Genomic DNA, 16,302 nt, shown 5'->3' on the forward strand with positions numbered 1-16,302 from the left:
CATCCCAGTGCTTCACCCCCCGCCTAGGGAAACAGTGTTTCCTAATATCCACCCTAGACCTGCCCCACTGCAACTTGAGCCCATTGCTCCTTGTTCTGTCACCTGCCACCACCGAGACCAGCCGAGCTCCAGCCTCTCTGGAACCCCCCTTCAGGTAGCTGAAAGCAGCTATCAAATCCCCCCTCATTCTTCTCTTCTGCAGACTAAACAATCCCAGTTCCCTCAGCCTCTCCTGGTAAGTCATGTGCTCCAGCCCCCTCAGCATTTTCCTTGCCCTCCGCTGGACTCTGTCCAATTTGTCCACGTCCTGCTTGTAGTGGGGGGCCCAAAACTGGACCCAGTCTCCAGATGAGGCCTCACCAGTGCCGAACGGAGGGGAATGATCACGTCCCTCGATCTGCTGGAAATGCCCCTACTTATACAGCCCACAATGCCATTGGCCTTCTTGGCAACAAGGGCCACTGCTGACTCCTATCCAGCTTCTCGTCCACTGTAACCCCCAGGTCCTTTTCTGCAGAACTGCTGCCCAGCCATTCGGTCCCTAGTCTGTGTCAGTGCCCGGGATTCTTCCGTCCTAAGTGCAGGACTCTGCACTTGTCCTTGTTGAACCTCATCAGGTTTCTTTTGGCCTGATTCTCTAATTTGTCTAGGTCTCTCTGTATCCTCTCCCTACCCTCCAGCGTATCAACCACTCCTCCCAGTTTAGTGTCATCTGCAGACGTGCTAAGGGTGCAGTCCACACCATCCTCCAGATCGTTAATGAAGATATTGAACAAAACCGGCCCCAGCACCGACCCTTGGGGCACTCCACTTGATACCGGCTGCCAACTAGACATGGAACCATTGATCACTACCCGTTGAGCCCGACCATCTAGCCAGTTTTCTTTCCACCTTACCGTCCATTCATCCAGCCCAGACTTCTTTAACTTGCCGGCAAGAATACTGTGGGAGACTGTATCAAAAGCTTTGCTAAAGTCCAGAAATCGCACATCCACTGCTTTCCCCTCATCCACAGAGCCGGTTATCTCCTCATAGAAGGCAATTAGGTTAGTCAGGCATGACTTGCCCTTGGTGAATCCATGCTGACTGTTCCTGATCACTTTCCCCTCCTTTAAGTGCTTCAGAATTGATTCCTGACGTCCCCCATGAGAACCAGGGCCTGCGATCTAGTCACTTCTGTTAGTTGCCGGTAGAAAGCCTCGGCCACCTCACCCCCCTGGTCTGGCGGTCGGTAGCAGACGCCCACCACGACATCCCCCTGGTTGCTCACACTTCTAAACTGAATGCAGAGACTCTCCGGTTTTTCTGCAGTTTCGCACCGGAGCTCTGAGCAGTCGCAGCTCTCTGACACACAATGCAACTCCCCCGTCTTTCCCACCCTGCCTGTCCGTCCTGAACAGTTTAGATCCATCCATGACAGTGCTCCAGCCATGTGAGTTACCCCACCAAGTCTCTGTTATTCCCGTCACATCATAGGGCCTCGGCTGTGCTAGAACTCCCACTTCTCCCTGCCTGTTCCCCAGGCTTCGTGCGTGTGTGAACACGGCGGGCAGAGGCGGGCGCCCCCTCTCAAAAGAGATCTGCTGGGCTCGGGAAAAGGTTCGGAAAAGGGCAACCAAAACGATGAGGGGGCTGGACCGGCTGCCGTGTGAGGAGAGATCGATCAGACCGGGGCTGTTCCGCTTGGGACAGAGATGACTAAGGGAGGATGTGAATAGAGGGCTATAAAATCATGACGGGTGCGGAGAAAGTAGATAAGGGAGTGTTATTTACTGCTTCTCATAACACAAGAACTAGGGGCCACCCAATGAAATGAACAGGCAGTGGGTTTAAAACAAACACAAGGACGTATTTCTGCACCCAACGCACTGTTAACCTGGGGAACTCCTCGCCAGGGGGTGTTGTGAAGGCCAAGACTATACCAGGGCTCAAAGAAGAGCTAGAGAAGATCCCGGAGGACGGGCCCGTCAATGGCTGTTAGCCAGGCTGGGCAGGGATGGGGTCCCTGGCCTCTGTTTGCCAGCATCTGGCAATGGGCGACAGGGGCTGGGTCACTCGGGGATTCCCTGTTCTGTTCATTCGCTCGGGGGCGCCTGGCACTGGCCAAGGTTGGCAGACAGGACCCTGGGCTGGATGGACCCTTGGTCTGACCCAGTCTGGCCTGTCTTATGTGGGTGGCGGAGGAGCAGCCGAGGGGGTCTGGAACCCTAAGGAGACATGGGCTATGGGGGGGGGGGAAGCTGCAGCGGGGAGGGGTTACCCATGGGGGTACAGGGCTTGGGGCGGGGCTGGGAGGGGTGTGCATGGGGAGGGGACCCAGGGTGGGGTGGGGGGCTGCAGTGGGGAGGGTTTACCTGTGGGGTGCAGGGCCCAGGGGGTGGAGGGGACCTGGGGGTATATGTGGCAGCCTTGGGGGCTGGACCCGTGGGGTGCAGGAGGAATGAAGCGGGGAGGAGCTGGGGTCAGAGGGAGAAGGGTAAAGCTGCCCCGGGCCCCGCCCCCTGTACAGGTGAGCCCCTGGCACAGGTATACAGCTCCCCTAGGCCCCGCCCCCTGCACAGGTGAGCCCCTGGCACAGGTATGCAGCTCCCCTTGGCCCCGCCCCCTGCACAGTTGAGCCCCTGGCACAGGTATACAGCTCCCCTTGGCCCCGCCCCCTGTACAGGTGAGCCCCTGGCACAGGTATATAACTCCCCTAGGCCCCGCCCCCTGTACAGGTGAGCCCCTGGCACAGGTATGCAGCTCCCCTAGGCCCCACCCCCTGTACAGGTGAGCCCCTGGCACAGGTATTCAGCTCCCTAGGCCCCGCCCCCTGTACAGGTGAGCCACTGGCACAGGTATACAGCTCCCCTAGGCCCCACCCCCTGCACAGGTGAGCCCCTGGCACAGGTATACAGCTCCCCTAGGCCCCGCCCCCTGCACAGGTGAGCCCCTGGCACAGGTATACAGCTCCCTAGGCCCCGCCCCCTGTACAGGTGAGCCCCTGGCACAGGTATACAGCTCCCTAGGCCCCGCCCCCTGCACAGGTGAGCCCCTGGCACTGGTATGCAGCTCCCCTAGGCCCCTCCCCCTGCACAGGTGAGCCCCTGGCACAGGTATACAGCTCCCCTCGGCCCCGCCCCCTGTACAGGTGAGCCCTTGGCACTGGTATACAGCTCCCCTCGGCCCCGCCCCCTGTACAGGTGAGCCCCTGGCACAGGTATAGAGCTCCCCTAGGCCCCGCCCCCTGTACAGGTGAGCCCCTGGCACAGGTATACAGCTCCCCTCGGCCCCGCCCCCTGTACAGGTGAGCCCCTGGCACAGGTATACAGCTCCCCTCGGCCCCGCCCCCTGTACAGGTGAGCCCCTGGCACAGGTATTCAGCTCCCCTAGGCCCCGCCCCTTGTACAGGTGAGCCCCTGGCACAGGTATACAGCTCCCTAGGCCCCGCCCCCCCTACAGGTGAGCCCCTGGCACAGGTATACAGCTCCCCTAGGCCCCGCCCCCTGTACAGGTGAGCCCCTGGCACAGGTATACAGCTCCCTAGGCCCCGCCCCCTGTACAGGTGAGCCCCTGGCACTGGTATACAGCTCCCGCGGCCCCGCCCCTGTACAGGTGAGCCCCTGGCACAGGTATACAGCTCCCCTCGGCCCCGCCCCCTGTACAGGTGAGCCCCTGGCACAGGTATACAGCTCCCCTCGGCCCCGCCCCCTGTACAGGTGAGCCCCTGGCACAGGTATACAGCTCCCCTCGGCCCCGCCCCCTGTACAGGTGAGCCCCTGGCACAGGTATACAGCTCCCCTAGGCCCCTCCCCCTGTACAGGTGAGCCCCTGGCACAGGTATGCAGCTCCCCTAGGCCCCGCCCCCTGCACAGGTGAGCCCCTGGCACAGGTATACAGCTCCCCTAGGCCCCGCCCCCTGTACAGGTGAGCCCCTGGCACAGGTATACGGCTCCCCTAGGCCCCGCCCCCTGTACAGGTGAGCCCCTGGCACAGGTATACAGCTTCCCTCGGCCCCGCCCCCTGTACAGGTGAGCCCCTGGCACAGGTATACAGCTCCCCTCGGCCCCGCCCCCTGTACAGGTGAGCCCCTGGCACAGGTATACAGCTCCCCTAGGCCCCGCCCCTTGCACAGGTGGGTGGCTGGGGGCATCCTTTCCCCACACCCTGGCTCCGACTGAGGCTGCCTGTTGCCTAGCGCCCTCTCTGGTGTTATCCGTTGCCTGGCGATGGGGGCCGGCTCCGGGTCCTGGAAGAGGCTCTGCCAGCCCCTGACACGGGTGCGAGGAGCCGCTCGCCCCGTCCTGTCCCTCTCACCTTCCCCCTCCCGCCCCGGCGCCGCGGCCCGGCCCTGTTTGACTTTCTCTCCAGTGTTTATCCCTGAGCAAATATTGGCACCTCGGCATTAGCCGGGCCGGTTGGGCGAGGCCTTGGATCCGCTGGGCTCCGGTGCTGCCGTGGGGCTGCCGCCCGGGACCGTGGCGGGGGGGGGAGGGAGCGTGTCGCCTGCACTGGACGATCCCCCTCGGTCCTAAATCCTAGCCCCAGCCCCCGTCGCTAACCTGAGCCTGTCCCCTGGGCTCACCCACCTTCCCCTATTGAGGGTTGTGGGCGCAGCCCCCTGCTCGGGGTGTCCCGAAACCTCTGCCAGCCCGGAGCTGGGGCGGGACGACGGGGGCTGGCTCCCTCGGTGACTCGCCCTGGGCTGGCCGCTCCCCGCAAAGCACCGGGGGGCTGTGAGGCCGGATCCAGGGGGCCCCCGGGTCTGGCCATTGTTTGTAACCCCCCGACCCTGACCCCCGATCCCCGGCCTCCAACCCGAACCCTCAATGTGTCCCCCAGCCCAGCCTTGCCCCATGGGTGACCCCCACCACTGACCCAAATCACAGCCCATAACCCCTCACCTGGCCCTACCCTGTAAAATGAACCTTGACGGCTCATGGCAACCTTACCCCTGAAGCTGGGCCTGGTTTTCTGCCAGTGCTCCCCCCAGCCCGACACCCTCCCCCCCAGCCCCCTGACCCCACCCCGACGCTGCCCCCCCGCCCCGAACCACAGGGCCGCGGCTCTGGCTGCGGCGCTTTGCGTGCGCCGGTGATTTCACCCTCGGGCTGCCCCGTGGGCGGAGGGGCAGCTCCGGCCCTGTGCTCTGTGCACACAAATCTTATACCCATTACCGAGGGCAAAGCCAGGCAAGGCCCAGGGGAGAGAACGGAGAAATAACAGTGACTCAGCAACCTGGCCAGGCGTGGAACCCAGGTTCCCAGCCCCCCTGCTCTAACCACTAGACCCCACTCCCCTGCCAACGCCGGGGAGAGAACCCAGGAGTCCTGGCTCCCAGCCCCCCTGCTCTAACCACTAGACCCCACTCCCCTGCCAACACCGGGGAGAGAACCCAGGAGTCCTGGCTCCCAGCCCCCCCTCCTCTAACCCACCAGCCCCCACTCCTCTCCCAGAGCCGGGGAGAGAACCCAGGAGTCCGGGCTCCCAGCCCCCCCTGCTCTAACCCACCAGCCCCTACTCCTCTCCCAGCGCCGGGGAGAGAACCCAGGAGTCCGGGCTCCCAGCCCCCCCTGCTCTAACCCACTAGCTCCTACTCCTCTCCCAGCGCCGGGGAGAGAACCCAGGAGTCCTGGCTCCCAGCCCCTCTCCTCTAACCACTAGAGCCCACTCCCCTCGCAGAGCCGGGGAGAGAACCCAGGGGAGTCCGGGCTCCCAGCTCCCCCTGCTCTAACCAGCAGCCCTCACTCCCCTCCCAGAGCCGGGGAGAGAACCCAGGAGTCCTGGCTCCCAGCCCCCCTCCTCTAACCCACCGGCCCCCACTCCCCTCCCAGTGCCGGGGAGAGAACCCAGGAGTCCGGGCTCCCAGCTCCCCCTGCTCTAACCCGTCAGCCCTCACCCCCCTCCCAGTGCTGGGGAAAGAACCCAGGAGTCCTGGCTCCCAGCCCTGGCCCTGTTGCGTCACTGCTGGACGAGGCCTGGCTCAGATGCGCACGTCGCCCCCCCGCCGGGGCTGAGCGTGCTTCTCAGGTACCCAGGGTGACCTTTGATTTATTTGTTCTGTGGAATCTCAGCTGTTATTTATAGTTCCATGGAGCGTGCTCAGGGATGGGCCCCGGGCGCTGGCTCGGACGTCCTGGCGGGTGGAGAGTTCTCCCGCTCCATGCCCTGGGCTGTGCCCTGAGAACCCATCACCCCCTTGCTCCCTGCGCTCGGGTCCTGGGCACCCTGCTCCCCCCCCGGTCCTGAACCGCCTGGGGCCGGTGTCGGAGGGGGTGGGTGAGAGACGAACTCCCCCAGCCTGGGAAGGCCGGTGAGTCCACGCAGCATCACAGCAGTGCCGAGCGGTTCCATGTGTCGCCATGGCAGCCCATGTAGTGCCATGCGGTTCCGTGCACTGTGTGGTGCCGTGCGTCGCCAGGGCAGCGCTGAGCGGTTCTGTGCATCACCATGGCAGCCCATGCAGTGCCACGTGGGTCCATGCACTGTGTGGTGCCGTGCGTCGTCATGGCAGCGCTGAGCGGTTCCGTGCACTGTGTGGTTCCGTGCGTCGTCATGGCAGCGCTGAGTGGTTCCGTGCGTCGTCATGGCAGCGCTGAGCGGTTCTGTGCGTCGCCATGGCAGCCCATGCAGCGCCACACTGTTCCATGCATTGCCATGGCAGCACTGAGCGGTTCCGTGCACTGTGTGGTGCCGTGCGTCGCCATGGCAGCGCTGGGCGGTTCCGTGCATCGCCATGGCAGCGCTGAGCGGTTCTGTGCGTCGCCATGGCAGCCCATGCAGCGCCACACTGTTCCATGCATTGCCATGGCAGCCCTGAGCGGTTCCGTGCACTGTGTGGTGCCGTGCGTCGCCATGGCAGCCCATTTGGTGTCAGGCGGGTCCGTGCGTGGCCCTGGCAGTGTGGCCCCGGGCAGGTGGCACCCTGGTTCCTTCCCCCCCAGGCTGGGCCCCCTGCCAGCCCCCCACCCCGGCGCCCTCCAGGGACCCCGGTTTGCCGAGGGCTCGGGCTGGAGGGGGGGGTTGCCCCCAACTGACCGGCTCGCCGAGCCCCCAGGAATCCCGCGGCTCCTGGTCGGGGCGGGACCCTGCAGCAGGCTGGAGTTCCCCTTTAAGGGGCCCGGGCCTGCCCCGGTCACTCCCCAGGGCCAGCTGGGGGTCGTTATAAAGGGCAGCGGGGCCAGCTGGGCTCTGGGAGGCGGCCCGGGGCAGGGAGCCGCGAAAGGAGCTGCCGGGGCAGGCCCAGCTCTGACCCAGCCCCCCGAGAGGCTGCCAGGTAACCCCGAAAGGTGCTGGCTGCACCCAGAGTTTGCTCGGAGTCCAGCCCGAGGGGGCTTCTCCCAGCCTGGGAACTGGCATCTCGGTCCAGCCCCCCCAGCTGTTAGCTCTGCTCCTCTGCCTTCTCCCGCCCCCCGTTCCCCCTGAGATGAGCTAGCCAGGGCAGTCCCCAGCAGAGAGGCTGCGTGGGCCCTGGGGAAGAGGGGCGTGTGGCTGGCGGGGGGGTCTCTGTGATGGGGGTCCCGACCATGGGGGCTCTGCAGACCCATCACAAAGGGGATCACAGTCTGGGGGGGGCTGCGTGCAGCGCCTGGCGCGGTGGGGCCCTCGTCTCAGCCAGGTGTCCCTGTCGGTAACAGTGAAGCGGGCAGGACCGGGCTGGCTGGGCGGCGAGAGGAGGACGTGCCAGGCTGCTGAAGCGGAACCAGCTGGCAAATCCCCTGGAATGCACCCGGGCCGCCTCCCCAGAACCCGCTCTCCGGCGCACGGGGACAGCGGGTGACGCTGCCACCAGAAACTGCCCGAGGCTCCTGTCGCAGGGACGGGGGAGTTAACCCAGAGGAGGATGGACTTGTCAGACAGGGAGGCAGTGGGGAGAACCCAGGAGTCCTGGCTCCCAATCCCCTGCTCCAACCCACCAGCCCCCACTCCCCTCCCAGAACCAGGGAGAGAACCCAGGAGTCCTGGCTCCCAGCCCCCCCTGCTCTAACCCACCAGCCCCCACTCCCCTCCCAGAGCCGGGGAGAGAACCCAGGAGTCCTGGCTCCCAGCCCCCCCTGCTCTGACCCACCAGCCCCCACTCCCCTCCCTGAGCCGGGGAGAGAACCCAGGAGTCCTGGCTCCCAGCCCCCCCTGCTCTGACCCACCAGACCCTGCTCCCCTCCCAGAGCCGGGGAGAGAACCCAGGAGTCCTGGCTCCCAGCCCCGCCCTGCTCTAACCCACCAGCCCCCACTCCCCTCCCAGAGCTGGGGAGAGAACCCAGGAGTCCTGGCTCCCAGCCCCCCCTGCTCTAACCCACCAGCCCCCACTCCCCTCCCAGAGCCGGGGAGAGAACCCAGGAGTCCTGGCTCCCAGTCCCCCTTGCCTCCCAGAGCTGGGGAGAGAACCCAGGAGTCCTGGCTCCCAGCCCCCCCTGCTCTAACCCACCAGCCCCCACTCCCCTCCCAGAGCCGGGGAGAGAACCCAGGAGTCCTGGCTCCCAGCCCCCCTGCTCTAACCCACCAGACCCTGCTCCCCTCCCAGAGCCGGGGAGAGAACCCAGGAGTCCTGGCTCCCAGTCCCCCTTGCCTCCCAGAGCTGGGGAGAGAACCCAGGAGTCCTGGCTCCCGGCCCCCCTGCTCTAACCACCAGCCCCCACTCGCCTCCCAGAGCCGGGGAGAGAACCCAGGAGTCCTGGCTCCCAGCCCCCCTGCTCTGACCCACCAGCCCCCACTCCCCTCCCAGAGCCGGGGAGAGAACCCAGGAGTCTTATTAGGAAAGGGAGAGAGAATCAGACAGAAAATATGGTGCTTCTCAATAAATCCATGGGACGCCCACACCTGGAACACTGTGTGCCGATGGGGTCGCCCCATCGCAAAAAAGATCTATTGGGATTGGAAAAGGTTCAGAAAAGGGCAACAAAACTGCTGAGGGGTCTGGACCGGCTGCCGTGTGAGGAGAGATCGATGAGACTGGGGCTGTTCCGCTTGGGAAAGAGACGCCGCAGGGAGCATATGACAGAGGTCTATAAAATCATGACTGTTCGAGAGAAAGTAAATAAGGGAGTGTTATTTACTCCCCATAACACAAGAACTAGGGGTCATCCAATTAAATGAACAGGCAGCGGGTTTAAAACAAACACAAGGGCGTATTTCTTCACCCAACGCACTGTTAACCTGGGGAACTCCTCGCCAGGGGGTGTGGTGAAGGCCAAGACTATACCAGGGTTCAAAGAAGAACTAGAGAAGTTCCTGGAGGACGGGTCCATCGATGGCTATTAGCCAGGCTGGGCAGGGATGGCGTCCCTGGCCTCTGTGTGCCAGAAGCTGGGAATGGGCGACAGGGGCTGGGTCACTCGGGGATTCCCTGTTCTGTTCATTCCCTCGGGGGCACCTGGCACTGGCTGCCGTCGGCAGACAGGTCCCTGGGCTGGATGGACCCTCGGTCTGACCCAGTAGGGCCGTTTTTATAGCTCCCGGCCCCCCCTGCTCTAACCCACCAACCCCCACTCCCCTCCCAGACCTGGGGAGAGAACCCAGGAGTCCTGGCTCCCAGCCCCCCTGCTCTGACCCACCAGCCCCCACTCCCCTCTCAGGGTCGGGGAGAGAACCCAGGAGTCCTGGCTCCCAGCCCCGCCCTGCTCTAACCCCCCAGAGCCAGGGAGAGAACCCAGGAGTCCTGGCTCCCAGCCCCGCCCTGCTTTAACCCCCCAGAGCCAGGGAGAGAACCCAGGAGTCCTGGCTCCCAGCCCCCCCTGCTCTAACCACCAGCCCCCACTCCCTCCCAGAGCGGAGGAGAGAACCCAGGAGTCCTGGCTCCCAGCCCCCCTGCTCTGACCCCCCAGCCCCCACTCCCCTCCCAGCGCCGGGCAGAGAACCCAGGGCGGGATGGACGGGTAGGCTCTGCCCTTCTGATGGTGTTTATAATTGGTGTTATGTTTGCCGTAACGATAAACGGACTCCAAGGGCATGAGCGTTGGTAAGGAGCTCTCTTTGAAGTGCTGATTAATCACTCGTCTCCTTAAGGAGGGAAACACCCTGTTTATAAAAGGCAAATTAGTTATCCTGCCCTGACGTCAATGCAGCGTTATCAGGAACCGAGTGGAGGTGGGGGCCGTGTAAACAGCCAGTCACGTGGGCACATGGGGGTCCCATGCGCCGCAGTATCACGGTCATGCCTGGCCACACAGCCCACCAGCTCGCTCACTCACTCACTCCGCACATCCCGCCTGCTCGCACGTGGGCTGCGCGCTGTCACCCCCACACATCCCGCCTGCTCGCACGCAGGCTGGACGCTGTCACTCACACACGTCCCTCTTGCTCGCACAGGGCTGCATACTGTCACTCACAGACGTCCCGCCTGCTCGCACGTGGGCTGCGTGCTGTCACTCCTGCATGTCCCACCTGCACACACATGGGCTGCGTGTTATCACTCCCGCACGTACCACCTGCTCGCACACTGGCTGTGCGCTGTCACTCCCACACGTATCGCCTGCTCGCACACGGCAAAGTGCTGTCACTCACACACATCCCACCTGCTCGCACATGGCTAAGTGCTGTCACTCACACACGGCCCACCTGCTCGCACGTGGGCTGTGCGCTGTCACTCACACACGTCCCACCTGCTCGCACATGGCTAAGTGCTGTCACTCACACACGTCCCACCTGCTCGCACGCGGGCTGTGCGCTGTCACTCACACACATCCCACCTGCTCGCACGTGGCTAAGTGCTGTCACTCACACACGTCCCACCTGCTCGCACGCGGGCTGTGCGCTGTCACTCACACATGTCCCACCTGCTCGCACGTGGCTAAGTGCTGTCACTCACACACGTCCCACCTGCTCGCACGTGGGCTGTGTGCTGTCACTCACGCACATCCCACCTGCTCGCACGTGGGCTGTGCGCTGTCACTCACACACGTCCCACCTGCTCGCACATGGCTAAGTGCTGTCACTCACACACGTCCCACCTGCTCGCACGCGGGCTGTGCGCTGTCACTCACACACATCCCACCTGCTCGCACATGGCTAAGTGCTGTCACTCACACACGTCCCACCTGCTCGCACGCGGGCTGTGCGCTGTCACTCACACACATCCCACCTGCTCGCACATGGCTAAGTGCTGTCACTCACACACGTCCCACCTGCTCGCACGCGGGCTGCACACTGTCACTCACACACGTCCCACCTGCTCGCACGTGGCTAAGTGCTGTCACTCACACACGTCCCACCTGCTCGCACGCGGGCTGTGCGCTGTCACTCACACACGTCCCACCTGCTTGCACGCGGGCTGCACACTGTCACTCACACACATCCCACCTGCTCGCACGTGGCTAAGTGCTGTCACTCACACACGTCCCACCTGCTCGCACGCGGGCTGTGCGCTGTCACACACGCCCCCATCCTCCAGGGTAGCGAGGCGCTCAGGGATACGGGTGGGAGTCGCCCCTGCGCTCACAGGCCAGGCCTCGCAAACCGGGGCAGCTCACGTTAATTTCTGCAGCCGGGGGAAGGCCGGGCCGCTGGCTAGAGGAAAAGACCCCGGGTCGAGTCCCTGCTGCCCGGGTGGGACCCTCTCCCCGATATCCCTGGCCCGGCGGGGGGGTGGGGGAGGGTGTGTGTGAGGATGCACCAGGAGGAGCCCAGAGGCCATGGGGATGGGGGTGCCCAGAGTGAGAAATCCTCCGCTCGGGCAGCTGGCCCGGCTCTTTCAAGCTCCCTCGCACCAGGTTCCAGCAACAGGCTTCCTCCAAATATTTGCCCAGCTATTGAAAGAGTCGTCGCCAGCGGCTCCCTGCTCCGCGCTTGGCACCGCCCGCTCTGCGGCCCCTCGCCCTGGCAGGGCAGCGGCCCCCCACCCAGCCCCCCAGGGCCCCGGGGTGCCCGCTGCCAGGCCCCGCTGGCAGTGGGGTGCGGAGTGGGGCGCGGGCTCCCTTATCAGCCGGATCGCTGTGGTTTGGACCGACGCCTGGGGGCCCCTCCCACCTGTTCTCCTCCCTCTATGAAATCCAGCATCCACCTGGGCGGCACTTCAGCTGCCAGCAGGATCCCGGAGGCTCCCCTGCTGCATCCTCCTCTCCAGAGCCCGGCACCGGCCCCTCCGGCACCCGCCTGCGCCCCCCGCCCATGAGGACCCATGACGGGAGCGTGGGGATGACGCCTGTGGCGCTCTGCCTCTGGGCAGCCCTGGTCCTGGCCTCCATGGGGGGTGAGTTCCCAGGGGACCACCGGGGGGAGGGCGAGCCGTGGGCTGGGGCGGGGGTTCAGCTAAGGCACAGGGGGCTACAGAATTGGCTGGCACCCCCACCCATCCACTGCAGCCTCCCATGGACACCCCCCAGCCCCACTGTCCCTGGCATCCCAGCCCCCAGGATACATCCCCCAGCCCTCTATGGCGGCCTGGACACACAGCCCAGCCCCCTGGCATCCCAGCCCCCCCATGGCACCCTATAGTGTGTGGGCAGGAATGGAGGGGGGGAGAGGTGGAAGGGGTAATTGGAGGCAGTGTGGGGGGATGGAGGGGTGTGGGGGGGATAGGGATGGCTGGCTGGAGGTGGGGGGATGGAGGGGTGGATGAAGGAGGGGTGTGGGGGGATGAAGGGGTGCATGCAGGAAGGGTTAAGGGGAGGAGTGGTGGGGTGATGGATGAAGGAGGGGTGTGGGGGGATGGAGGGGTGGATGAAGAAGGGGTGTGGGTGGATGAAGGAGGGGTGTGGGGGGATGGAGAGGTGGATGAAGGAGGGGTGTGTGGGAATGAAGGAGGGGTGTGGGGGGATGGAGGGGTGGATGAAGGAGGGGTGTGGGGGGGGGAAGGATGAAGGAGGGGTGTGGGGGAATGAAGGAGGGGTGTGGGGGGATGGAGGGGTGGATGAAGGAGGGGTGGGGGGATGGAGGGGTGGATGAAGGAGGGGTGTGTGGGGGGGAAGGATGAAGGAGGGGTGTGGGGGAATGAAGGAGGGGTGGGGGGGGATGGAGGGGTGGATGAAGGAGGGGTGGGGGGATGAAGGGGTGGATGAAGGAGGGGTGTGGGGGGATGAAGGAGGGGTGTGGGGAGATGGAGGTGTGGATGAAGGAGGGGTGTGGGGGGAAGGAGGGGTGGATTTAGGAGGGGTGTGGGGGGATGGAGGGGTGGATGAAAGAGGGGTGTGGGGGGATGAAGGAGGGGTGGGGGGATGGAGGGGTGGATGAAGGAGGGGTGTGGGAGGATGAAGGAGGGGTGTGGGGGGATGAAGGGGGGGATGAAGGAGGGGTGGGGGGATGGAGGGGTGGATGAAGGAGGGGTGTGGGGGGATGGAGGGGTGGATGAAGGAGGGGTGTGGGGGGATGAAGGAGGGGTGTGGGGGCACGGGGGGGGATGGATGGGCCCCCCACTACAAGCAGGACGTGGATAAATTGGAGAGAGCCCAGCGCAGGGCAGGGGAAATGCTGAGGGGCTGGAGCACACGACTTCCCAGGAGAGGCTGAGGGACCCGGGACTGTTTAGCCGGCAGCAGAGAAGCGTGAGGGGGGGGTTGATAGCTGCCCGAAGGGGAGGGGGGGGAGCTGTGACGGAGCAGGGAGCGGGGAGCATTGACCTGGGCATGTTGCGGGGGAGTTTTGCTGGGACTGGCTGCACTGGTGCTGGGATATCAGGGGGTGACTTCGCTGGAGAGATGATACCTGAGCCTGTACCCTGAGCCGGGAGGGGGCTGGGGCCAAGTGACACCTTCTTCCCAGGAAACTGGACAAAGGCTGGGGGAGGAGCTGGGGGTGTGGCTGGGGGGAGACGCTGGAGGGGGTTTCAGCTGGGAGCTGGCTGGGGAAACGGTGGGAGGCCCAGCACCAGGGTCTGGGCTCCCTGCCCCCCGGACTGAGGGGTCCTGTTGTCTGTACCTACAAGCCCTGCTGGGGACTGTGTTACTGTTTTCTGATGAACCACGTTTTACTGGCTGGCTGGGCGTCTCGGGGAATCGCAGGAATTGGGGCTGCAGGGCCCTGACTCCCCCACACTCCGTGACAACTGGTGGCAGCGGTGGGATCTACTGCCCCCGTGGCTGGCGCTTCCTGCAGTAGGTGACTGGGGGGCAGTAAAACGAAGGGGGGTTAACAAGGACCAGGCCTGCTGGAGGCTCAGAGAGGAGCGGTTTCGGGGGGCGGAGGAGCTACGCTTAACCCCTGGGAGTGTGTGACCAGCGAGAAGGACTGTTGCAGTAACGGGGTCCCCCAAACGGAAACCCCTTCCCGCGTCTCTCCCAGGGGTTGGGGGATGAAGGGGTGTGGGGGGGGGCACAGGGGGATGGATGGCTGGAGGTGGGTGGATGAAGGAGGGGTTGGGGAGAGGAGTGGGGTGTGTGTGTGTGTGTGTGTAGGGGATGGAGAGGGGGTATCACAGCACCCCAAGGGGCTGGTCTATGCCCCGGTCTGTCACCAGTCCCACGGCCCCAGTGACCCACCCAGCACCTCCGACACCAGCCCCCCGCACCCCGGTGGCTCCCCCAGCGCTGCCAGGCTCCGGCTGGGCCGGCTGCCAGGGGTGGGGTGCGGGCGATCTGCAGTGCCGCTGGCCCAGACCGGTCCCTGCGCGGCCCAGACCGGTCCCTGCGCGGCCCAGAGGGGCTGAGCCGAGCCAGAGCCACCAGCCGGCTCCGGCGCCTCCTCTTGGGGTGATCGGGGGCCGCGCCGGTCCCCAGCGGCCGCCCGGGTCCCAGCCCCCGGGTTTCCGACCCTTCAGGTGCGCCCTGGAGTCTCCAGGAACTAAAGATTAACCTGGAATGAAAGACGTGTCCTGGCATGAAACCTCCAGGAATGTGCCCGACCGCAGCTGGCAACGCCGGGTCCCCGCCCTTCCCCAGCCGCCGGCTCTGCCCTGGGGGAGCCCTCGGGGAGCTCTGTGCTGGGGGGGCGGCTGCAGCCGGGTCTGCTAGGGCCCCATTCAGGCAGTGGTGTGTCCCCCCCCCAGCACTGGTCCCAGGCAGCGTTAACCCTCGGTACGCTGGGTAGTCAGGCAAAGTGCAGAGGGAAACTGAGGCAGGCATAGAGCTGTGATGGAAAATTCCCACTTCCTAGCCTCCCCCCGCTTCTGGGGTGACCTGGCCAGCTGAGACTGCAGGGGTTAGTGTCCCCCTGGGCTGGGCGGGGGTGGGGCTAGGGGCATCGCCCCCCCCAACAGTCTGTGTGCCGGTGGGGCAGGAGTGGGACAAATCTAGGGTATTCCCTGCGGGAGGGAGAACTGGGAATCCCTGGGATGCTGCTGTTAAGGGCTGTTCTGTGCTTGTCCCCCGTAGCCCCCCCATAACCCGATCCCTCCTCCCTCCCGTGGGTCAGGGGGGCTGGGCCCGGCTTGCGAAGGGCTGTGTCTGGCGGGTGTCGGCCGCCAACGCAGAGAGAACTTCCAGCTCTCCGGGGCGGGGAGGAGAAGGGAGGCGGCAGGGGAGAGAGGTGCTGTTCCAGATGAGGGTTCTCCCCGGCTCTGGGAGGGGAGTGGGGGCTGGTGGGTCAGAGCAGGGGGGGCTGGGAGCCAGGACTCCTGGGTTCTCTCCCCAGCTCTGGGAGGGGAGTGGGAGCTGGTGGGTCAGAGCAGGGGGGCTGGGAGCCAGGACTCCTGGGTTCTCTCCCCGGCTCTGGGAGGGGAGTGGGGGCTGGTGGGTTAGAGCAGGGGGGGGTTGGGAGCCAGGACTCCTGGGTTCTCTCCCCGGCTCTGGGAGAGGAGGGGGGCTGGTGGGTTACAGCAAGGGGGGCTGGGAGCCAGGACTCCTGGGTTCTCTCCCCAGCTCTGGGAGGGGAGTGGGGGCTGGTGGGTCAGAGCAGGGGGGGCTGGGAGCCAGGACTCCTGGGTTCTCCCCCCAGCTCTGGGAGGGGAGTGGGGGCTGGTGGGTTAGAGCAGGGGGGGGTTGGGAGCCAGGACTCCTGGGTTCTCTCCCCGGCTCTGGGAGAGGAGGGGGGCTGGTGGGTTAGTGCAGGGGGGGGTTGGGAGCCAGGACTCCTGGGTTCTCTCCCCGGCTCTGAGAGAGGAGGGGGGCTGGTGGTTAGAGCGGGGGAGGAGGGGAGCCAGGACTCCTGGGTTCTCTCCCCGGTTCTGGGAGAGGAGTGGGGGCTGGTGGTTAGACTGGGGGGGGGGGGGAGCCAGGACTCCTGGGTTCTCTCCCTGGCTCTGGGAGGGGCATGGGGGCTGGTGGGGTCAGAGCAGGGGGGGGTTGGGAGCCAGGACTCCTGGGTTCTCTCCCCGGCTCTGAGAGAGGAGGGGGGCTGGTGGTTAGAGCGGGGGAGGAGGGGAGCCAGGACTCCTGGGTTCTCTCCCCGGTTCTGGGAGAGGAGTGGGGGCTGGTGGTTAGACTGGGGGGGGGGGGGAGCCAGGACTCCTGGGTTCTC

At 65.2% G+C, this 16,302-nt stretch overlaps 1 protein-coding gene across 1 annotated transcript in view; it reads left to right on the top strand.

Moving 5' to 3' along the window:
- Positions 1-6,486: 6,486 nt before the first annotated feature.
- LOC123357539 (mucin-16-like) overlaps positions 6,487-16,302 on the top strand; it is a 46,762-nt gene continuing 36,946 nt past the window's right edge. Inside the window, exons 1-2 of the mRNA XM_045000707.1 lie at positions 6,487-6,856; positions 12,038-12,163. Coding sequence (XP_044856642.1) covers positions 6,487-6,856; positions 12,038-12,163 — 496 coding nt within the window. The remainder of the gene's footprint in view (positions 6,857-12,037; positions 12,164-16,302) is intronic.

Source organism: Mauremys mutica, unplaced genomic scaffold, assembly GCF_020497125.1.
Source record: "Mauremys mutica isolate MM-2020 ecotype Southern unplaced genomic scaffold, ASM2049712v1 000752F_np12_obj, whole genome shotgun sequence".
Classification (NCBI taxonomy): domain Eukaryota; kingdom Metazoa; phylum Chordata; order Testudines; family Geoemydidae; genus Mauremys; species Mauremys mutica.